The sequence below is a fragment of the Cervus elaphus genome, chromosome 10 (assembly GCF_910594005.1).
Source record: "Cervus elaphus chromosome 10, mCerEla1.1, whole genome shotgun sequence".
NCBI lineage: Eukaryota > Metazoa > Chordata > Mammalia > Artiodactyla > Cervidae > Cervus > Cervus elaphus.
Window position 1 is genome coordinate 54,664,818 of NC_057824.1, and position 22,976 is coordinate 54,687,793.

The 22,976-nt window shown below is 62.4% G+C and overlaps 1 protein-coding gene across 3 annotated transcripts in view; it reads left to right on the plus strand.

The window, feature by feature from the left end:
* Positions 1-22,515, plus strand: part of MAD1L1 (mitotic arrest deficient 1 like 1) — a 233,017-nt gene extending 210,502 nt beyond the window's left edge. For all 3 annotated transcript variants that reach the window (XM_043915437.1, XM_043915439.1, XM_043915438.1), the window contains one exon: positions 21,900-22,515. In XM_043915437.1, coding sequence (XP_043771372.1) covers positions 21,900-22,058 — 159 coding nt within the window. In that variant the 3' untranslated portion in view covers positions 22,059-22,515. The remainder of the gene's footprint in view (positions 1-21,899) is intronic.
* The last annotated feature ends 461 nt before the right edge of the window (positions 22,516-22,976 follow it).

The following is a 22,976-nucleotide window of genomic DNA, read 5'->3' on the forward strand; positions in this document are numbered from 1 at the left end:
CCTTCTGGCCTGGACCCCAGGGGTCAGAAAGATTCCCGGCCAGCTGAGCTCCAGGGAAGGGTCTCGGGGAAGCTGGCGGGAGCAGAGGCCGGCCCTGCTGCCTGGGGCAGACACAGGCTTCCGGGGCCATGGGTCCGGCTGAGGAATGACCACAGGCGACAGCAGCCTCCGTGATTGACTGTTTTCCCAGAGGTGGTTTCGCAGGCAGCAGGGGTGCTGGAGGCAGAGTTAGAAACAGCTGCGCCGTCGCAGGTGGGGGCCGCAGGTGTGCAGAGGGGCGGGTGGGCCTGGGCGGCCCCGGGGGAGGGGAGCCACCTGCCAGAGCTCAGCCCCGCGTCTCCCCGCAGGGCCTGGCCCCTGGCCCGCCCGCCCCCAGGAGTGGGCCCGGAGCCCTCAGATGTGCCCGGGAGGTCTGTCCCCCAGGAGTGGGCCCGGAGCCCTCGGCGTGCCCGGGAGGTCTGTCCCGGGAGCTGACAGCCAGGGTTCCTTTGAGCTGGGAGGAGGTGGGGGTTTCCGGACGCCCCGCGTGTGGGCAGCCGCTTCTCTTCCCTGTGGGCATCAGTGCTCCTGGGCCCTGCGGTGCTCGCCTGCGGCTCTGAGCCCCCATCCAGGCCCCGCTGACCACCATGTTCTAAACCGGGCACCGCGTCCGTCCACTGCCCAGACCCGTAAGTAGTGCAGACGGGTGTGGTGTCTGGAGGCCCCGCAGCCTGAGCCTTCCAGCGGGCCCTGTCAGCAGCATCACGGCGGCCCTGCTGTCTGAGACCCGAGGGGACAGGGCCCAGGGATCCGGGGGGAGGTGGCTGCTTCTCACACGCCAGGGCCGTGGCGTGTGCGCGTGTGTGGAGGCGCCGTTGGGGCGGAGCTGCGTCCCTGGGCCCTGCGCAAGGGCTGACTCTGTTAGGAGTGATGGGCCAGGACTCACGTGTTGTCTCAACTGTGGAGTCCGTGGGCTCCCCGTGTGTGGTCCGGGCTGTGGGTTTTGACGAATGCGAGCTGTCGCGTCCCACAGAACAGCTTTGTGCCCTGAGCAGCCCTGTGCTCACCACCGCCTGGCACCCCTGTCGTCACTGGCTCCGTGGCTTTGCCTTTCCCAGAGGCACTGGACTCACAGGTCGGCTTCCTTACTTGCTGACCTGACTGAGGCCCCAGCTCTCCTCCTCCTGACTTGCCGGCTGGTTCCTCTTTTGCTCTGAGCCGTCTTCCCGTCTGGACCACCCACGGTTGGCTTGTCCATCACCTCCTGAAGGACGTGGTTCTTCCCAGGCTTCAGCAGTTACAGATGAAGCTGCTGTAAACAGGTGTAAACCTTTGCGGCCGCGTGAACACGTAAACGCAGCCTTAGCCCGTGGGCGGCGTGGAAGCCGGAGCGCAGCTGGGCGGGCCGTGGGCCGGGGCTGCCTCCCCACTTCTGCACCCAGCGTGCCTTCCCTGCGCCCGTGCGTCCAGGTCAGCCGAGCCGGCCCAGCTCAGGCGCGGCCTCCGGCGGAAGCAGGGTCCACCCTCACCTGCTCTGTCCTCCCAGCCCGGCCCTGAGGCGAGTCCGGCCGGGGAGCTGGCCTCGTTCTGGGCCTGGCCTCGGGCCCAGAGAGGGTGGCAGGTCCCCGAGGGTCGGAAGCAGGGAGCGGAGTCTGGCGGCAGGGCGAGCAGAGCCTGCGCGTGGGGCCCGCCCGCGCTCCCTGGGGGGCGTCCTGGGGGCATCTGGTCCTCCCCGTGGCCCCCCGGTGTCAGCTGTGGCCCAGGGCTGGCGCTGGGTCGGCGTCTGCAGGATGGAGGTGACTCCCTAGGCGTTGCTGTCAGCCGGGGGGGCGGTGCTGGACTGCGGGCCAGAGCCTCAGAGGTGAGACTGTCCCCGGCGCCCGTGAGCGGGGCGCCTTCTCGTGGCTCCGTGCGTGCCCTGGCAGGGCACGGGGATGTGCGGGGGGCCCCGCCTGCCTCTGTCCCCTCGGGCCGGGTCAGTGTGCCTCCCGGGGGCCCACGGCCCCGCCCCTGAGAAATCCACGGTGGGCAGCACAGTGGGACGGGTCCCTGCAGTCTCCAGGCTGTGCAGTCCCCACCGACCGGACGCCCTGCCCCCTCACGGCCTGTCCCGCTTGTTGGGCCCTGCGGACGGGCCGAGCAGGGTCCACCCCAGGGCGCCTGTTGTCAGGGGTCAGAGACTCAGGTCGAGGCCCCCGTGGCCCCAGAGGGTCTGGCGTGCAGGCGCCTGGGAGCGTCCCGGCTCCTGCCGGCCCCGCTGCCCCGGGGGTGGGTGTGCGCCCCCAGCTGCCCGCTGTGTCCCTGGAAAACGGCTGGGATGAGCAGAGCGCGTTTGCAGCCGCCCCCACCCCAACCTCGTGGGGGGAGCAGGCCCCTCACCACCCTGGCTCCCAGGCCCACCCTGCCCTGGCACAGACACAGGCCAGCAGCCTGCTGCGTTCCTGGGGGCGGGAGCGTGGAGAGGGCCGCCCCCATGGAGGCGGGAAGGGCCAGGAACCCCCCCCCCCCCATCCTGCGCGTTCTCTGCCCATCGCTCCTGCCTCCCTGGAGAGAGCTGCCCGAGCCAGGGGTGGGGCTGGAGAAGAGAACGGACTAGGCTGGAGCCAGGCCGTGCGGGGGGGCTCTGAGCGGCCGGGGCTCAAGGCTCGGGGCTGGAGCCAGCAGGCTCTTGGGAAGGTGCCTGGGGTTGCCCCAGTGACAGCTCTCAGCTGGAGGCGGGGGCAGGGCTCTGAGGCGCCCACGCTGTCCCCCTAGATGTTTGGACCTGGTGACAGTTTGTAGTTGAACACGGTTCACCCGAGATGTGTCCAAGGAGCAGGCGTGTGAGGTGCGGGTGTGGGTGACTGAGCGCCCACTGGGTGCTGCCCTGGGGGTCCCAAGGCCAGCAGATGGCTAGTAACTGCCTCAAAGAAGAAGCCCCTCAGCAACTTGGGGGACCCACCCAAGAACGCCCCCATCCCCATCCCAAGAGCCAGTAGGCCCTTGTTCTCAAAGACCATCCCCAAGGGGCTTTGCCTCTGAGCTCGTGGGCCCGACCCCTGCCCCGCCCGTCGTTCCCTGCAGGCCCGGGCCTCGCTGCCCCCCAGCCTCACCCAGCACCTGGCTCGGGGCCCTCATACCCGCTCGCGCCCCCGCCTGGCACAGGCGTCCTTACCGGTCATGGGGCACCTGGCTCGGGTGCTATCGGCCTGGGAAGGGCCCGTCAGAGGACCGCAGGGCTGGTGCCATCCACCGCTGGGCTAGACTGCAGTCCCAAGGCCTAGTGGGTCACACGGTGCCCTTGTCCAGCTCATGGAGCCAAGAGTCCCGGTGCAGGACCGCCTGCTCTCCGGGGAGCCAGGCCTCCCCCCGAGCTGACGCCGCAGGGCTGGGCAGGAGTGCTCGTCTGGTGGCGAACTGGCCCTGGGCGGATGCCGAGTCTCCAGGGCCGCCAGTCCTGATTAACTGTGCAAACCTCATTAGTTCACATCAAAGTCTGTGGAAGGTACTCCTCCAGGGGCCGCGTGAGCAGCCTCTGCTTTCCAAGGAGCGGCCCACCTCGGCTCTCAGCCCCACCCGCCCGGGCGCCGTGGTCTGTCTGCCCCTCCTCCGAGGTGCGGCTGCCGTGAATATTAAAGCAGTTTTTCCAGGAGACGGAAGGGAGCAGGGGGTCTGGAGACCTGCATGGCCCAGCGTCCGGTGTGGTCCCGGCGGAGCTGGGGCCGGGCCAGACCCTGGTGTCTGTCCTGGGGCCACAGCCATGGCACAGGCGCCCGGCAGAGCCCCTCGGGGAGCTGGAGTCTTGTGGGCCGCTGGGCAGGCTGGGCACTCTGACGGTGACTCTGCCGCGGGGCAGCCTCACGTTCACTATCTGTTTGCTGCCCCACACACGCTGGGTCAGAAGGCCCCATGCTGGGCCCAGGGTGGGGGCCAAAGGGAGCTCAGCCCCGCCTGTCCCGGTCCTCAGCTCGCCCTCCGGCCTAAGGGCCCAGCAGACCCCGGGGCTGGACAAGCGAGGTGACCGGGCTGGGGTGCAAGGCCCATTGAACCCCATCCCACCCCGCACCCAGCCCTGTAGCTTTAACTCACCTGGGAACCAGGACCCCAGGGTCTGGGGAGCCAGGAGCCTGGGGGGTGCTGGCCCCACAGGCAGGGGCCCGGCACGCACCAGGCTTCCCGCAGCCAGCCCGGGTTGGGGGCCGGGTTTCCCCTTACACGGGGGAGGTGGCTTGGTTTCGGGTCAGAAATCCTCAGGTCAGGATGGACGTTCAGAGTCCCAGGGTCAGGGCATGTCTGGGGCAGGCTTGGAGCTGAGGGGGGGAGCTGTGGGGAGTGGGGTGCCCCCCCCAGGACAGTGTTCCCGGCCCGTGCTCCTTTGCCGACCCCCAGCTGTGACGGTGATGGTTCTCTCAGACGTTGCCGGGGCAGTTCCCGCCCCGCTGCCTTCTTCCTGCAGTGGAGGGGGGCGCTTCTTGGGGGCTGGCCGGCCCTCCCCCACCCGCGGTGGGCTCCCCCCTCCCCCCCCAGACACGGACGAGGCTCCGTGCGATGCTTTGTGAACTCATTGTCAGGGTCACCCTGTGGGAGGCGTGTTTGTTTTCACGTTACGCTGGTGATACAGAGCTTCCTTCCAAGCTGGGCCTATTTAAGTTGATAAGGATAGTTGATTTAAAGAAAAACATTAAGTAAATGACAGATCTGGCCGGCGGCGTGTGCAGACAGCTGCCGCTCAGACCTGCCGAGCACCTGCTCATTGGCCGCCCACTTGGCCCACAGCAGCCCCGACTCCTCACCACACGGAGGGTTCCCAGGGAGCGCCCAGCTCGCGGCGCCCGACACAGGCAGCCTCTGAACCAGGGGCTGCCGGGTCCCCGCCCTGCTCCCCCGACTCAGCTGAGATGCGGCCCCGATGCCAGCCTGCAGGCTCTGGCACACGTGCCCCCGGACCCCCACCGTTAACGACAGAGTTCCTGCAGCGATTTCCCCGGCTCTCAGCCTGACCCCGTGGTGAGGAAAATCAAGCTGAAATTAAATCAAATTTCAAATGTTAAGCTAACCAATTATAAAAGCAATCACATAGAAACACGTTTTTCAAAAACACTGTTGTTTACTCTGCCCTAATTAATGCGTGCAGGAAGGAGGTCTGGGCTGCGGGGCATCGAGTCCAGCGCTGACACTGTCCCTGGGACCTGTCCCTGGTGGGTGCAGGGCCAGGGCGGAGCCCAGACCCGCAGGCCCTGGCCCCCACCTGTACCTCTGGCTGGGAGTCTAAGAACGTGCCAAGTGCACCTCTGAATGGGCACCAGTGTCCTGGGGCAAGACATCCCCGGCCCCCTAGCAAGGCCTGGCCTGGCTGTCAACCCTGGAGGCATCGTCTGCCTGCGGTGCTCCCCTCGGGTGCTCTCCTGCTCGGTCTCCCCCTCAGTGCTCCCCTCAGGTGCTCCCCTCTAGCCCTTCTCCCCCTCCGTGCTCCCCTCAGGTGCTCCCCTGCAGCACTTCTCCCCCTCAGTGCTCCCCTCAGGTGCTCCCCTCTAGCCCTCTTCTCCGCCTCGGGTGCTCCCCTCAGGTGCTCCCCTCCAGCACTTCTCTGGTCGGTCTCCCGCTCCTCTCCTCTCCCTGGCGTCCTGGGCCAGTTCTGCACTTGAGATCAGCACTGGAGCCCATGTTCATGCAGGACAGGCTGTGTCCATGGGTCAGGGGCTGGTGAGGAGTGAGAACGGTTCAGCCGCTACTGCCCAACGCTGCCTGCAGACTCAGTGCTGTCCGTTACTCCTGATACTTCTCGCAGAGCCAGAACAGATAACTCTCAAACTTACATGGAACCATAGGAGACCCAGAATCGCCAAAGCAATCCTGAGCAAAAAGAACAAAGCTGGAGGCATGACCCTCCCAGGCTTCAGACAATGCTACAAAGCTACAGTCATCAAAGCAGCGTGGTACTGGCACAAAAACAGACAGATGGATCAGTGGGACAGACTAGAGAGCCCAGCAATAAACCCATACCTACAGTCAATGAATCCACGAATAAGAGGGCAAGAACATACAATGGAGGAAAGATAGTTCCTTCAGCAAGCAGCACTGGGAAAGTTGTACAGCCACATGTAAATCAATGAAGTTACAACGGAGCCTCTCGCCATACACGAAAATAAACACAAAATGGCTTAAAGACCTAAGTATAGATTAGGACACCATCAAACTCTGAACTCCTAGAAGAGAGGACAGGCAAAGCGTTCTCTGGCATAAATTACAGCAGGGTTTTCTTATATCAGTCTCCCAAGGTAATAGAAATGAAAACAAAAATAAATAAATGGGACCTAATCAAACTTAAAAGCTTTTCACAGTAATGGAAATCGTAAACAGAATGAAATGACAGCCTACAGGCTGGGAGAGAACGTTTGTGAATGACATTATCAACAAGAGCTTCCTTTCCAAAATACGCAAACAGCTCATACAACGCGATAACGAAAAAGCAAGCAACCCAAACGAGAAACGGACAGAAGCCCTAAGCAGACCTTTCTCCAGAAAAGACGCTCGATGTCTTAGAGAAACGCAGATCAGAGCTGCAAGGAGGCGTCACCTCACACTGGTCAGAATCACTGTCGTCAGAAAGCCCGCAGTAATGAGCAGCGGGGACAATGAGCGTGGAGACAAGGGGGCCCCCCTACACCGTCAGCGGGAGTGTGAACTGGCGCAGCAGCTGTGCACAGCGGCCTGGAGATTCCTCAAAAAACTGAAGACAGAGCCGCGCGGTGACCCTCCAGCCCCACCCCGGGGCCTGTATCCAGACAAGGCTGTAAATCACGGGGCTTCCCTGGTGGCTCAGCGGTGAGGAATCTGCCTGCCAGCACAGGAGACACAGGCTCGATCCCTGATCCGGGAGATCCCACACGTCCTGGGCAGCCCCGGGGAGGTGCAGTGGTCAGCCCGGCCCTGACGGTGTCCCTCCGGCGCGGGGGGCTGGGTCTCCCCTCGCCCCCACCCTGCCTGCCTGGGTGGGGCTGCTGCACTGGCCTCTGGCGGGGGGCTGGCGACATTGCTGATGGGGGTTCCCTCGGGTGAGCTCCCCCGCCCCGGGCAGTGCCAGCCGTCTCCCAGGAGGACGCCAGGCCCTCCAGGACGGGCCGGGGGCAGGGCCCAGGTCCCTCCGGGTCCTGTGGGCCGTCGTCAGGCGGGGGCTCATCTGTGACTCCATCCCTCTGGGCCTGCTGAGGGGTTAGGGGTGCCCCCTGGGCTGCCCTGTGAGCAGAAGGGGCCGTGGGCAGCTGTGGGTGGGGCACAGAATGGGCCCCACGGGTTCAGAGCCGGCTTGTGGGGCCTGAGGCCTGCAGAGGAGCTCGGGGGCGTCAGGACCGGGGGACGCGGAGGCTGTGCAGGCGCAGAGGTGCAGCGGGGCCGCCCGCTCAGTGACGAGGGCCTCAGCGGGCACGTGGATGAATGTGCCTGTGCTCGGGGAATGAGCTGGTAATTACACTTCACCATGAGGGCCATCAATCGCAGCCCTCGCCAAAGCACCCCCGCGGGAGCTGGGGAGGCCGTTTGTTACCTGGTGACTCACAGAAACGGCTCAGCTAGCTCCAAGCAGACCTTTCAGGGGCTGGACCCAGGCTCCAGGGCTGCCCCCACACCTGCCTGCCCCCCCACATGCCTGCCCCTCCCAACCTGTCTGCCCTCCCCCACCTGCCTGCCCCTCCCCCCCGCCTGCCCTCCCCCCCCCGCCTGCCCCCCCACCTGCCCAGCCACATGGTGCCCGGAGGCCAGCAGGAGGGCTGTGCACGGGTCCCTGGACGGCACGATGCCCAGGGATTGCAGAGGATGAAGGGGGCTCGCTTGGTTCAGCCTGAAGGAGGTCGCAGGGGCCGGGAAGGACTGAGGCCCCCAGCCCCACGGAGCTCCTGCCGCACTCCCCCTACCAGACCCTGAGGGAGCCCCCCAGAGGGGTGACCCCAGTGACTGTCCGTCCAGCGGGCCCCAGCCACGGCCAGGCCCTGGCCCCAGGCTCTCCTCCTTCCGCCCCAGGGGCGCCCATGCTGGGAGTGAGTGACCCGCCTGCATCTGGGGTGCAGCTTCAGGAGGGCCAGGGCCCGGCTTCCGCGCCCTCCACGTCCCGCAGGGCCCCGCCGTGGGTGTCAGGCCAGGAGGGGCGCCTGAGCGGGGGGAGCCCCACCGTGGACACCCGGTGATTTAGCGACATGATTACTCCTAACGCAATACCTCACAGAGCTGCTTATTAGATTTCCCCCTTTCCTTCCAAACACTGCTTGGAAATAAACACCTGGGGCTGTTATACTTTATCCCCCTCCGTTTAATTAACTTTTAAATCACATGATGTCACCGGACCGCTCTCAGATGTTGGCTCTCTGGGCTGGGCTGGTGACTGTGAGCCGCCCGACAGGCCCGCCCTGGCGAGGCCCCCGCGCCTCTCAGACGGGATTCGGGCTCCTCGCTATGGCCTGAAGTCCCGGCTCTGCTGCAGTGGCCATGTGCCCCGCTCCCCTGCCCGGCACTGAGGAGCCTGGAAACCCGAGGGGGCGTCGCAACCCCAGGAGCTTTGGCCCGGAAGCGAGGTCCAGGGAAGCCACTCAGACAGGCGAGCGTGGGCTGTGTTCAGACAGAGGCCCTGCCAGGCTACATGGGAGATGAGATTCCCCCTTAAGGTCACGCTCTTCTGGGAAACGAAGCAGTGTTTTCCTAATCCAGGTGGCCGTCCTTCCTGGAGGGAAGGATAGCATTGTGTGGCTCGTCGTGGCCCAGGATCACGTGGGCTCCCGTCTCCCCGCATGGGCCCGGCCCTCACGCTCTCCTGCTCCCAGAGTGCAGAAGGGCCGGCGACCCCTCCCTCGCACGCCCTCCCACCCCTGGTGGACGCGAGCCCCAGGAGCCCCCTCGGCCGTGAGCAGGCTGTGGGGAAGGCACTGGACGGGAACCCTCCGCCTCGTGGGAGCAGCGGGCGTCAGAGCCCCGACTGACTCCCCGGAGTCATGTCGGCTCAGGGAGGCCGAGGCGGGGGCTCTCGAGCCTGCCTGCAGGACCGGCTCTGCAGGGTCACCCTGAACCTCCGCGCGCCCTCTGGGCTCAACCGAACTTGGCCTCTGCCTCTGTGCCCTGCTGCCCCCCACCCATGCCCGGCTCTCTGCCCGCAGGCTGCAGCATGCGAGTCCTGGGTCCCGTGTCCTGACACAAAGCTGGTGCTTACTTGGCAGAAAAGGCTGGCAAAGTTGGGAACAATCTGTGGTCTTCCAACTCCCCAAAGAGAGTAATTTCCTCTCCCTGGACAGACGTGAACATGAGGGGCCTTTGCAAAAGTCATTTCTGAAATTAAATCAGAGGAAGATAGCTGCAAGAAGTGAGGACATTATCTGTATTCCATTCTTGGGGCCAAGGAGCAAATTCAGCCGCAGAATGTGTTTGGAAATTTCTTTTTTAAATGAATGTGGTCAATGCAAATGCAGCGCTGTCAGCAGGATGAGCAAAGCCCGTCATACGATTCAGGCCCCGCGAAGCGCATCTGGAGGCCGAGTGTGGCCGCATGCGGGCTGAGGTGCTGATGAAACGGAAAATGCACTTCACACGCTGTGCGTACGCAGACTTCATCCCCGCGCGTTCTCTGCAGAGAACGAAGCCCTTCCTCCCTTTTGCGCCCATTGTCCGCGGGCGGGCGGGGCATCCGCGAGCGAATGCAGGTGCACACGCAGCATCTCCGGCTGGGGGCTGGGGAGCCGGGACCCTCTGCCCCCACCCCGCCGGTCTGGGTGGTCACTGGCTGGCACTCATCCTATGCCCGACGCCCCGTGGGTCCTAGCAGTGGGCAGACGCCCTGGGTGACTCGTCAGATGGGCGCCCTCGGGGTGGGCCTCCCTTGGTAGCGTCGATGTGATCCATCCTGACAGCAGGGCGCGGTCCAGCCAGAGCCAAGGACGCCCCCGCCCCACCTGTGCTCTGAGCTGCCTGGACGTCGCAAGCCTTGGTGGAGCTGGGTGGCAGGGCAGCGTGAGAAGCTGCCTCCGGGTGAGGGCGTGCCGGTTGGCGTCAGCATGGAGCCCCTGGGAGAGGGCGCAGAGGATGTGCCTTCAGCACGGCCAGACCCCGGGACCTGCCTGGGCCAGCGGGGCGGCAGGGCCTGGACAGGGCGCGGTGCGGGGCTCGGGGGGTTCTCGGGCCCTGGGGCCAGCGGGGCGGCAGGGCTTGGACAGGGCGCAGGGTGGAGCTCAGGGGGTTCTCGGGCCCTGGGCCAGCGGGGCGGCAGGGCCTGAACAGGGCGTGGGTGCGGTGTGCGAGGGCGTCTCGGGCCCTGGCTTGTGCCGGGGAAGGCGGCTCGTAGGGTGGGGGGCTTCTCTATGGTAGATGAGTCCTGACCAAACCCGCTGTCTCCAACATGAGTCTTGGCCTGGTCTCTACCCCCACCTTTGGCTTTGACTCTGTGTTAGCAGAAAAGCCCAGTGGGAACCGTGCACTTCAGCAATGAGATGTTTTAATTGCATCTTAAAATAGAATTGCAATGAAGAACCTTAAACTGTGGCTAACCAATTGTATTTAAGGGAGTCCCGGCACAGTCAGTGGCAGGCAGACTAGTGAAGCCGGCCCACTCCCCGAGCGCCAGCCCTCAGAAGGGCACCGGGACCTCGACCCGCCTGGCCACCCCGTCCCTTTCCCAGGCCCAGCTGCGTCACGCCGGGTGGGCACCGAGGGGAGGGCCGGACCCTGTTGGTTGGTTTATCGTCCCTCAGAGAACCTCTGGGTTCTACCAGGAAGAGAGGAGGCCGCCTCCCCGTCGGGACACGGGGAGCGGACCGCCTGTACAGGGCTGTGGGGAGTCGCGGGGGAGCCGGCCCTGGCTGCAGTGGATCTGAGCGGTCCCTGGAGCTCCTGCGTGGTCCTGAGGAGTGAGCAGGTCCCCCTTGCAGCCACCCTGCCCCCTGGGGGCTCCAGGGGGGCCACGTCGGCTGCAGAAGCCCCGAGATTGGCCAGCCCAGTGACGTCTTACCCTAGCCCCCGCCGCTGCAGCCCAGCCTCCAGCCTGGGGCTCAGGCACACTGGTCCTGGTCCCCCAGTTCGCCTCCATCCTGAGAGGGAGAACAGGGGTGGCCACACCTCGTAACCCGCACACACCCTGCCCTGCCCTCCCGGCTCCTGACTCCGCTGCTCTGCAGGGGGAGTTGGGGAGGAAGGGTCAGTTCTGCGGCTGCATGCACCAGGGCCCGGCCCACGTCCGACTGAGGACTGGCTGAGGGGCTGTGTGGGCATGGGAGCCCTGAGGAGGGGGCCGACCTGTCCCGAGGGCACCGGGCACCCCATGGGTTTGGACCCTCAGGATCCTTGGGGAAGCCTCTACTTTCAGCTCCTTTCCCACTTCAAGGACGTGCGGTCTAGCTCCAGAATGGACAGCAGGGCCAGACCCTGAGCAGGGAAGGCTAGGGCGGAACCCTGGGTGGACCACCTCTGGCCTCCGGGCTGAAGCCTCGGGGCCACGGGGGCCGCAGCCACGTGGAAGCCCAGCGCTCAGGTGGAAATGGCCGGGGGTGAAGTCTGTTGCCACTTCCTCTCTCGTTTAATTACCAGCGTGTCAGTTGCAGAGTTGAAATGGAGCTTAAAAAGCCTTTGTGAGTAATTAGTGTCAAAAACACAAGATCTACAAAGCCATAAGCTCACAGCTTGGTGATGTTACCAAGTACTAATTAAAAAGGAAGAGAGAAAATTCTGTCTGGAGATCAGATCCTCATCCCTGCCAGAGATGGAAAACAAGGCCAGTGCAGACAGCCTGGTGCGGGGTGAGGGGTGGTCGGCTCCGGCCCGCGCACATGGGCTTGGCTGGGCCTCCGGACACCACTGCTGCACCTGTGGCTCCCCCAGCGCCGCCAGGCAGGCTTCCGGGGCTGGTCGCCTGTTGGAACCACAGAGGCCGCGTCCTGCAGTGGGCGTGTGCCCTCACAGCCAGGCCTGCTCCCGCCGTCTGTGAGCCCGCGCCCAGCGGTAGCGGCCAAGGAGGCAGCTCGGGAGAGAGGAGAGAGCCTTCTCCTCCTGTCCACGCCGCTCTGTTGATGGAGGGAGACCGAGGCTGCTGGGTCATCATTTCAGACGTCTGTGCCTGACACGCTTGTACAGCCCAGCGTGAAAACAGGAGAGTGTTGCACAAGTGTCAGGGTCCACGCAGAGGTGGCAAGGAGGCTCCTGGGAGATGGCATGTCTGCAGTAGGACTGCAGGGTGTGTGTGTGCGCGCGAGAGAGAGCGTGTGTGGGGGCAAGAGCATGTGTGTTTGTATACGAGAGTGTATGTACAAGTGTGTGTGTGAGGGTGTGAGAGCATGTGTGTTTGTATATGAGAGTGTATGTACAAGTGTGTGAGTGTGCAAGGGTGTGAGAGGATGTGTGTTTGTATACAAGTGTATGTACAAGTGTGTGTGAGTGTGCAAGGGTGTGAGAGCATGTGTGTTTGTATATGAGAGTGTATGTACAAGTATTGTGTGTGTGAGTGAGTGTGCGAGGGTATGTGAGAGCATGTGTGTGTGTATACGAGTGTATGTACAAGTATTTGTGTGAGTGTGCGAGGGTGTGTGAGAGCATGTATGTGTATACGAGAGTGTATGTACAAGTATTGTGTGTGAGTGAGTGTGCTAGGGTATGTGAGAGCATGTGTGTGTATACGAGAGTGTATGTACAAGTATTGTGTGTGTGAGTGTGCAAGGGTGTTTGAGAGCCTGTGTGTGTATACGAGAGTGTATGTACAAGTATTGTGTGTGAGTGAGTGTGCGAGGGTGTGTGAGAGCATGTGTTTGTATACGAGTGTGTGTACAAGTATTGTGTGTGTGAGTGTGCGAGGGTGTGTGAGAGCATGTGTTTGTATACGAGAGTGTATGTACAAGTATTGTGTGTGCGAGGGTGTGTGAGAGCATGTATTTGTATACGAGAGTGTATGTACAAGTATTGTGTGTGTGAGTGTGCGAGGGTGTGTGAGAGCATGTGTTTGTATACGAGTGTACAAGTATTGTGTGAGTGAGTGTGCGAGGGTGTGTGAGAGCATGTGTGTTTGTATATGAGAGTGTATGTACAAGTATTGTGTGTGTGAGTGAGTGTGCGAGGGTGTGTAAGAGCATGTGTGTTTGTATACGAGAGTGTATGTACAAGTATTGTGTGTGAGTGTGTGAGAGTGTGGGAGAGCATGTGTGTTTGTATGCAAGAGTGTGCAAAATGTGTGTGTGTACAAGAGCGTGTGTGTGCAAAAGTGTGTGTATGAGTGGTGTGAGTGTGTGTTTATGTACAAGAGTGAGTGCCTGTGTCTGTGTGTGTGTGGCTGGGAGGAGCGGGGTCAGGAGAGGCCGGGGGCCGTGGTGGTGAGCCAGCCCCTCTCTCCTCTGCCATCTTCCAGGCTCCGTCTTGGCCTCCAGTTTTGTTCCTCTTCAGTTTGGGGGGTTCTGGTTCTCGGCATTTCCATATTCATTTTGGACCCAGCTTGTCGACCTCCCCAGAAGCCTGCTGAGGTTCGGTTGGGGCCGCCCTGCAGCGGGGTCCCCTGGGGAGAGCCGCCCTCAGCAGTGTCGTCTTCACCCGAGAACGGTCTCTCTCCTCTGGCTTCCCGTTTCTTTCTGTCGGACTTATCTCCAAGTGTTCCGTGTGTCTGCTGCTATTGTAAACTGCTTTTTACTCTTAATTTCGTTTTGTTGCTAGTATATACAAATAGTTCATTTTTATAAAAGGGACCTTTTATTTTGCAGCTTTGCTGACCTCACGATGAGCTCTAGTAGCCTTTTAACCTGTTGTGTGGTATTTTCTGCAAAGACGGTTGTGGGATCTGTAGGCAATGACAGCTGCTTCTGCCTCCAGGCTGGAGGGTCTCGTCTCTTTTCCTCGCCTCGCTTCCCTGGCCGGAGCGGGAGCGAGAGCTTTCCTGTCCTGCGTTCACCCTGAAGGGACGCATTCAGCTGGAGCCACTGCGGGTAGCATCAGCCCTGGGGTAGTCGGGGATGCCCATTTCCAGGCTGAGGACGTGCTGGCCTGATCTCGTCCACGGAGGAGTGTTTTTCAGGAACCAATGTCGGGTGTGGTCAGAGGCTTTCTCTGCATCTATTGAGATGCTGTGGTTTTTCTCCTTTACTTTGTTAATATGTTGAATTACTCTTTCTAGCAGCACACCAGCCTTGCATTCCCGGAAGAGCGATGTGATGCATGTGCTCAGCCTGTCCGACTCCATGGGCTGTAGCCCACCAGGCTCCTTTGTCCGTGGGATTTCCCAGGCAAGAATACTGGAGTGAGTTGCCATTTCCTTCTCCAGGAGATCTTCCTGACCCAGGGATTGAACCCGGGTCTCCTGCTTGGCAGGTGAATCCTTTACCATCTGAGCCCCCCGGGAAGCCCTCCTGGGGTAGAACCGTGTTACCCTTATTGCCTATGTTGTGGGACGTGTACTGCTTACTGCTTTGCTCAGAATTTCTGCGTCTGTGTTCCCGAGGATTCTCAGACTGCGCTTTTCTCCCTTGTGATGCCGTCATCCGACCGTGGTATCCTGGTGACACCTGACTCATAGGATGAGCTGGAGAGCCTTTCTCCTCTTCCATTGCTGTAAACACTTTATGTAGAGCTGGTATAGTTTGTTCCTTAAACATTTGACAGGATTTAGCAGGAGAGCCATCCAGCCTTGGAGGTTTCTCTGTGAGAGGTTTTTCACTATGATCTCGTTTCCCTGAGAAGATGCAGGACGTTCAGCGTATCTCCTTCCTTTGTGATGAGCTTTGGTCGTTTGGTATCTTTCCGAAAATTTTGTCCATTTGATGTATTTATTGGCAAAAAGGTGTTTATAATGTTTTCTTACTGTCCTTTTGAAAATCTGTAGAATTCCTAGTGCTGTCATCTCGCTTATTCATGATACTATTAATAGTAATTTGTGTCTTTTATTCCTGATTCATCTGACCAGTTTATCAACTTTATTAAATGTTCTGGAAAAAGTCACTTTTGGTTTCATTTATTTCTAATGCTTTTTCTACTTCACTGATTTCTGTTTTGATCTTTATTTCCTTTCTTCTGCTTACTTTGTGTCGACTTTGCCCTTTTTATTTTAGTTTATCATTTTTTAAAAAAAAATTTCTTCTTGGCTGTGCCCCACGGCTTGCAGGATCTTAGCTCCCCAACCAGGAATCAAACGCTTGCCCCCTGCAGTGGAAGCATGGAGTCTTATCCACTGAACTTCCTGTGAAGCTAAAGTCACGATTTGACTCCTTTCTCTTCTCTGATGTAGACTCTTGGTGCTCTGCATCTTCCCCTGAGGCTTGCTTTACCAGCACTCTATAAATTCTGATTCTTGTTTTTAAATTTGTTGAAATTTGTGTTAAGGTCCATCCAGAATGTTGTCTAAGTAAATAATACTTAAAAATAATTTGTATTGGGGACCTCCCTGGTGGTCCAGTGGTTAACAATCTGCCTTGCAATGCAGGGGACACAGGTTCAATCCCTGGTCAGGGAACTAAGATCCCACATGCCAATGGGCAACTAAGGCTGCAGGCTGCAGTAACTGAGCCCGTGCTCTGCAACTAAGACACAATGCAGCCAAAATTAAATAAATGTTTAAAAAAAATAATTTGTATTCTTCAGGAATGCTATAAATAAGTGAGGTAGTTTTTTGGTAGGCTTGTCAAATCTGAATCTGTGCTCATTTCCTATCTTCCTTTTCTGTCAGTGGACAGAGAGATATTGAAATCTCTGACTGTAGTTACAGATTTGTCTGTCCCTTCTTGCATTTCTGGTGGCTTTTATTTCATGTGTAAATGAATCCCTTTATTGTTTTCAAATGACCATTTTCCTTGGTCATATTCTTTGCTCTGAAATCTGCTTTGTTTGGTAGTAACACGGTCACTCCAGCTTTCAGCTTCTGGTAGGGTGGCGTATCTTTTTTTCATTCTTTTTTGGGTTGCATGGGATGCAAATGCCTGGAGGCGGGGTCACTGGGAGGCCTTTCAGAAGCCACCCAGCACTCGTTTCAGCCTCCCCAGGGGCGCAGTTGTGGTTGGTGCGTCCCTCGAGGGCCCCACAGCCCGCTCACACATGTACTTTTCTTTTCATTCTGATCGGCCTCTGTTGCTACGTTTTTAAGTTCACTAGACGTTTTCCCACAACATCCAGTCTGCCGTTAACACCCCCAGACACTCGTCCCGAGCGCTGTGGATTCACCTGCAGAAGTTCAGTTAGTCCCTGCTGTGTCGGCAGCTTTCTGAACGTGTGGAGTGAGGTTTGCGTCGTCTGCTGATTCTAGCGTCACTGTCGGTTCTGGATGAGGGTGAGTGTCCGTTGACTGCAGGTTCTCTTCACGGTGACCACATTCTCCTGGGTTTTGCATGGCCTGTCATCTTCGATGGGCGGTGAACTTCCCCCTGTTGGGGGCTGGGTGTTTCTGTCTTCCTGTGACTCCTCCTGCCCAGGCTTGGTTCAGAAGTACTGTTACTTACTTGGAAGCAGATTCTTTCAGATCTTGGCTCAAGAAATGTGAGCCAGGGACGTCCCTGCTGATCCAGTGGTTAAGATTCCGTGCTTCCACCGCAGGGCATGCGGGGTCAATCCCTGGTCAGGGAAATTAAGATCCTGCATGCAAGTGGCACGGCAGAAAAAGCCTTCTGAGCGGACCAGAGCAGCAGGAAGCCGCGGGTGGCTACTCGTCCTGAGGGGAGACCGCCCTGTGCCCTGCGACACTTTCCTGGTGTGGCCGGGGGCGGGCAGGGACCCGGCGGTGTGAGCGTCTGTGGTGGCGATCTCACTCTGAACCACTGTGGGGACTTTTCCTGGTCTCGGGTGCTTTCCTGCTCATGGACTGATCGGCTCCCTGGGGGCTGCTCAGGGACTCTCTGCTCGAGCCGTCTTCGAGGCCTGGCTCCCGTCTCAGGCACTCTGCCCTGCACCCTCTGGCCCCTGGGTCTCCCCAGCTCTCAGCTGACCCTCTGTTCAGTGTCTCCCCCCATGCCCAGAAAAGCCTCTCGGGGAGACGGGGCTGTCCCGGGCTCACCTCCCGTCTGCCGGGGCCGCTCCCCCACTCCCTCACCGCCCAGGACCTAAAAGCGCCCTTGAGTTTTTGTGTCTCGTTTTTCCGGTTGTTTCAGACAGGCGAGTAAATCTCCCTCTTTCTCCCAGAGCCGAGTGTGTGGACGGGTGTTATCATCTGAGCCCACCCACAGCCCTCCCCTAAAACTGAGGCAAGTCCAGCTCAGAGCAGCGAAGCAAGGAGCCCGCGGCCATGCAGCACCTAGGAGAGCAGCCGGCGTGGACCCCAGCTCCCGCCTCTCCGTCAGAGCCGTCCCCCCAAGCATCCCGCCCCTCAGACGGCCCGCGGGCTCTTCAGTCACTCCCAGGCTGTCTGAACGGGGAGGCGAGGAGGGGGAGGCCTGCCGGACAAGGGCTGGGGGGACAGGTGGTCCAGCCCACCTGACGGAGGAGAGAGAGGGACCCAGGCTCTCCCGGACCTGGGGCCCGGGTCAGGGTGGCCGGGCCCGCAGGGTCCTCTCTGCCTGTTGAGAGCAGGGGAAGGACCCGGTCAGCCCTGAGGTGCCCACCCCACTCCCCTCTCCCCGCCTGCCCCCCTTACCTGCCTCTGCCCCCGACCACGGGCCTCTGCCGCTGGGACCGGGAGGCGGCCTGGGCGCCCGCCTGTGCGGGGCGGGGCTCCTGGACGTGACCTCCCGAGGCCTCGCTGCTCAGCCTGCACCCGCCCCCTCGTGAGGCTGCAGGAACAGCTGCGTGTGGATCTAAAACGGCGCATCTGAGAGATGGAGGGCTGTATAAATAGAATAATAATAATAATTGTGGGTTTGAGATCGGTCTGCAACTGTTGGGGTGCCTGGCCTTGCCCCCCCCAACAATCGCTCTTGGGAAAGGTCACCCCTCGCCGGGGACGGTGAATTCTAATAACGCTGGTATAATTAGAACATGCAGTATTTAGATGCTTTTCAGTACAATTAAGTGGGGATAATTGGGTGAGCTATTTTCCGCGTGCTGGACATGCTTCCTCGCCAGCTTCCGTCCGTTCCCTGAAACTTGGTGCGGGGACAGCGCTCAGCTCCTGGCCACGCTGTCCTGACCCACTTGCCTCTGCGGCCTCTCTGTCCACGCACAGCAGCGTCTGCCTGGGGCTCCCAGGGGCCTCCGGGACCCAGAAACGCAGCCAGCCCCCAGGTGCCCTGGTCCAGGCAGCCACGCCTGGCGGCCTCGCAGGGTTGACAGCATCTCCTGCTGACAGGGGAAGGCGCCGGGCCCCGGGGGTGGCGGGACGTGCCCGCAGGCCCTCCGAGGGCTTGGCAGTCCATGTGGGCCTTGGGCCTGGGCTCCGAGGCGAGGGGATAGCAGCCGGGCGTGGACGGGGCAGGGGATGCTCCACACAGCCAGGCTCTTGGGGAGCCAGGGGGCTGTGTGCGCGTCTCTCCCCGCGGAATACTCGTGGGCAGGCGGCGTGGACACCTGGGACAGGCGGGCATCCCCGGAGGCGCCCTCCCACGGTGGAGGGCGGCTCAGATCTGGGGGAACCAGCCAGGTGTCGCCCCCAGCCCCCGGCCGAGCTCACACAGCCCTGGAGGCTGACTGGTGGGGACAGGCCCCCGGGCAGGCTGTCCTGCGAGGCCTGGCTCCTGATGCCCTATGTCCCCACCACAGGTCCTGCCTGGCCCCGGCCTGGGGGCTGCTGACACAGACGTCAGTGTATGTCTGTAGCAGGGATGGGGTGTGTGTGGGTGGGTGTGTTTGCCTTTTCTCTGAGCCATTCAGCTCTCGTGGATATAATTTAAGTATTGTTTTTTCTGATCACAAATACTACGTGCAGTCTCAGTGAAAACCCTGGAGAACGCAGGAAACCGTAAGGAACCCCCTTTCCCCCTGGCCCTGTGAGCAGCCGGCCGGCATCCTGCTCCGCCGCCCTTTCTGACAGCCTCTTCCTCTCTGTCAGTGGGAGTGCCATGCAGGCGTGGAGGCGGAGGGACCCTGGGGCAGCCCCCCCAGATTAGCCTGGGAGCACATGAAAGCCCCTGGAGCATGTGAGATCCTAGCTGAAGGAGCCCTGGTTCTGTTCTGCGGACGGGAGCGTCTGGAAGCCTGACCCTGGCACAGAACGGTGTCCATGGCGGCCATCACCTCGGAGGGCGGGCAGCAGGCTGGGCCTGGGGCGGGCCACCCCTGGATCGGCTGACCTGTCCCGAGGTCCCCGGACACAGAGGGAGCGCCTGGTGGCTGGGCGAGCGGCCCCACATGGCCCCTCTGTGGATACCGCGAGGCACGTCTGCCCGTGAAGGGCAGTCAGGGCCTGGGGAGGCGCCCAGAGGAGCCCCGGTTCAGTTAGAGCGGAAGGGCCGCCCCCGGGGGCCAGGAGACGGGGTCTGCGCCCTGCCCCCCGGCCAGACAGACGCAGCTGCCCTTCAGCCCCCGCCCACACCCAGCCTGCGCGGGGTCCACAGCTACAGGAGAACCAGCCCCTCTGACATTTAGGGGAGACTCGGAATCAAGAGCAGAAGGCAGAAATGAAAGGATTTTCTCAGTAAAGGTCAGAGTGGTTTCTCGTATTTTTGTGTAAAAACAGTCTGTGTTGAGCTCTGACAGGGCTAAGTGAGCAGGAGAACGGGGCCAGCTGCCCAGAGGGGCCACGTGGCGGGAGGAGGTGCCCGTGGCCGAGTCAGAACTCGAGGGCCCGGTAGGAGGCCGTGGTCTGCGGGTCAGGGGGCCGGCCCGGCAGCGCCCAGCTCCTCCCGAGACGCCGCACCCTCCCTGGGGTCCCAGGCCCCCACCATGGCCCATGTGGGCCTGGACTGCCTCGGCCTCTGCTGGGCAGGCCCCCAGAGGGGTGGCCCTCGCCCCCGCGAGCGCCCACCTGCATGTGCAGCTCAGGTCCTCTCTGAGCGTCCGTCGCCGACGCGGGGGGCTCTCCTCCCCCGCAGAGGCCGTGCCCGCACCCTGAACCCCCCGGCTCCCCCGTCTCCTGCCCTGCACGCCTCACGGCGGTGGCTCCCGCAGCACCCCCCGCGTGAGCTGCCCGTGGTGCTGTGTGCACAGGGCACGTCTCTCTCCTCCCGCGGCTGGGTCGCCCCGTCTGTGGCCGCAGCGGGGGCCTGGTCGCCTGTCGGCGGTCGTCCGTGTCTTGCTGTCGTGCTGAATGCTGCTGCCGTGGACGCTCCCGAGCCAGCTCCCATGTGGACCTGCTTTCACTTCTCTTGGGCACGTGCCCAGGAGTGGCGTCGCGGGTTGCGGGGCTCTCTCCTGAGGAACCGCTGGGTGGTCAGCACCACGTCCACACTAGCGCGGTCCTTGCGGCCTGGGGCAGACCGTCCCCGCGGGCCTGGGGCAGGTCTCACACGGGCTTCACATGCGTTTCCCTGGAGACAGACGGTGTGTGGACGTTTGTGCTGAGGAAACATCCATGGGGGTCGCTCCCCTACTCTTTTTTTTTCTTCCCCCTAGTCTTTCATTGGGTCACTTGTCTTTTTACTGTTGGTTGAAAGGGTCGCAGGTGCGTTCTGCGTGTGGTCCTGTAACAGACGCCTGGCCTGGGTGGGGGTGTGTTGCGGGGTCTCCGTGGCTGGGAGGAATGTGTCCGCCGGCCCCCGAGCTCGGGCCACCCTGTGCGTGGGCCCCAGGCAGCTTTCTGGTGGCCGTTACGGGAATCCTGGTGGGGTGGGCGCCCATGGACCAAGGCAGAGCCTCAGGGTTCAGCTGGTGGGCAGGTTTGGGGGTCAGAGGAGCTGCCTGGGAAGGAGGGGTTTCCAGGGGGGTGCACGTCACCGGGGTATCCCAGCCCCGGATTCTCTAAACCGAGTGGCGGCTGTCGTCCTCTGGGCAGGGGTGGAGCTGAGCAGCTCAGGTGGTCAGGCTGGGCAGGTGGCCGCTCCATTGGGGGGGCCACCCGCTCCGTTGTAGGGGCCCACCCGCCCTCGGTGGCCCCCACCCACCTCCCCTCCCGCCCTCCCGAGCTGCCCCACCAGCGCTCCCGCCTCGAGGTATAGGGCTGCGGGCCACAGCCTCCTGTCCGATGCTCGACAGCCTCTCCCCAGGCCTGCGTCCCCAGCTCTCCCAGACCCCAGCAGGCAGCCCCCGGGGTCCTCTCTCACCTGGGACGGGCTGGCTGGAGGGGAGACCCCTGGCAAGCAGCCTCCGCCTGCCCCTGGGCGCTGCCCGCGGGACGAAGCGGTCACGTGAGCCCTGCCCGAGGGTTGGGCACCTTTGGGCCTCCGTCCCCTCCAGTGGCCGAGCACCCGGGCTTGGCTCTGCTCAGACCTGCCTGGTGAGCCCGGCTAGCCCCGAGACGTTTCCAAACGTGCATGTGAGGCTAGTCTGGGGGCTTGTGGCTCCCAGTGTTTAGAGGGAGGCCCGTCTTCCTTCCTGGCACTTCCCCAACTTCAGCTGATGTTTAGACAAAGAAGCGTGGAAGGAATCAACCCCTTGGGTTCTCCAGGACGCATGGAGTAAGCCCCTGCAATAAGCCCTCCAGGAGAGGGTAGTCCCCCACCTGCCGCCTGCAGTAAGCCCTCCAGGAGGGGGTGGCCCCCCAGCACGCCCTCAGCGGGGAGCCCCTCCACTCCTGCCCGAAGCCTCACAGCCAGAAAGTATGGGATCTGAGCCTGGGCGGGTGGACAGGTGGGCAGGTGGGCACCAGAGGCGGCCCGCAGAGGCCCCGCCCTTGCCCTGCAGCCAGCCCGAGGGCGGTGAGACCTGCCTCAGACTTCGTGTGGCCAGCTCACGAGGGCGAGGGCTGAGGGCGGGGGGAGCCGGGTGGGCTGACCTGGAGGAGCTGGTGAGCTGGAGGCCACACCCCCATCTACTTCTGGACCCTAGAGAAGGGGTGAGACCCTGTCCATGAGGCCCGAGGCTTGGCCTCGCCCGCGGGGACGCGCCTGGACGTGGGCGATGGCCGGGCTGCCCGTCCGCATCTGGCCTGGGGCCTTGGGGGGAGGTGTCTGCCCAGACCCGCACCTGCTGACGCGTCCGTGTCCCCGCAGGCCGCGGGCCCCTTGGGCACCAAGATGCAGCTGCTGGAGACGGCGTTCTCGCGGACCGTGCCGGCGCTCATCGAGCTGCACCTGCTGCAGCAGGACAGCATCCCCGCCTTCCTCAGCGCCCTGACCCTCGACCTCTTCAGCCGCCAGACGCTGGCCTAGCCCGGCCCCCAGCCCCGGAGCGGGGAGCCCCCGGCCTGTTCCTCGGGGTCCCGGGCCAGCCGGCCCCCCGGGCCCAGCCCAGCTTCCGCCCCAATGGGGCCTCAAGCCTTGCAGCCTGGTGGGGACTCTGAGCATCGCCCGCACCCCGCCCGGGCGCCCCGCCCGAGCTCAGGGCCCAGGGGCGCACCTCTGGCCGGGTCAGGGGGGTTCAGCGGCTCAGGGTGGCCCCCTCCCCGAGCCCTGAGCCCACGCCCGCTCTGCAGGGCAGGCCCACCTCCTCGCCCCCCGTCCTGCAGGGCAGGTGTGGGGGGTGTTCTGTGGCCGGCTCCCTGCCCCTCCCTGCAGTGTCCACTCACCGCAGCTTGCTCTAGCCCGGCCGTGCTGGGACCAGGCAGGTGAGCCTGGGCGCCTGTGACGCCCCCAGCTCTTATGAAATAAAGGCCCCCTCAGCACCCCAGCCCCTCTCCGTGTGTGCATCTGAACCCCAGGGCCCCTGCGCACCCCAGGCATGGGGCAGACTGTCCTGCTGTCCCTGCCCTGGGGGCCAGCCTGTGACCACAGACCCATCCGGGCACTGCCCACGGCAGGTTCCCGGGTCACCGCCGGGGAGGCGGGCAGGGCAAGGCTGGGACTGGGCCCACCCGCTCCCAGCACACAGCCCCAGAGCCCTGGGCGGAGCGGCCTGCGTGTCACCACCAGGCGGGGCCGGTGGAGCCGGGGCCGCCCCAAACCCTGCTCTGCACTCAAGCCCGTCGTCACTGTCAGCTCCGGAGCTCAGATCTTGACTGTATCACACCTTGACTTTTGGGACGCGGCCCGGCCCAGGGTCACCGCGAGGTCGGCCCAGGCCCTCCTGCTGGAACCCGGAGCCCCCGGCTCGTCCGGCTGCACTGCAACCTGGGGGTTGCTGTTCCCTCC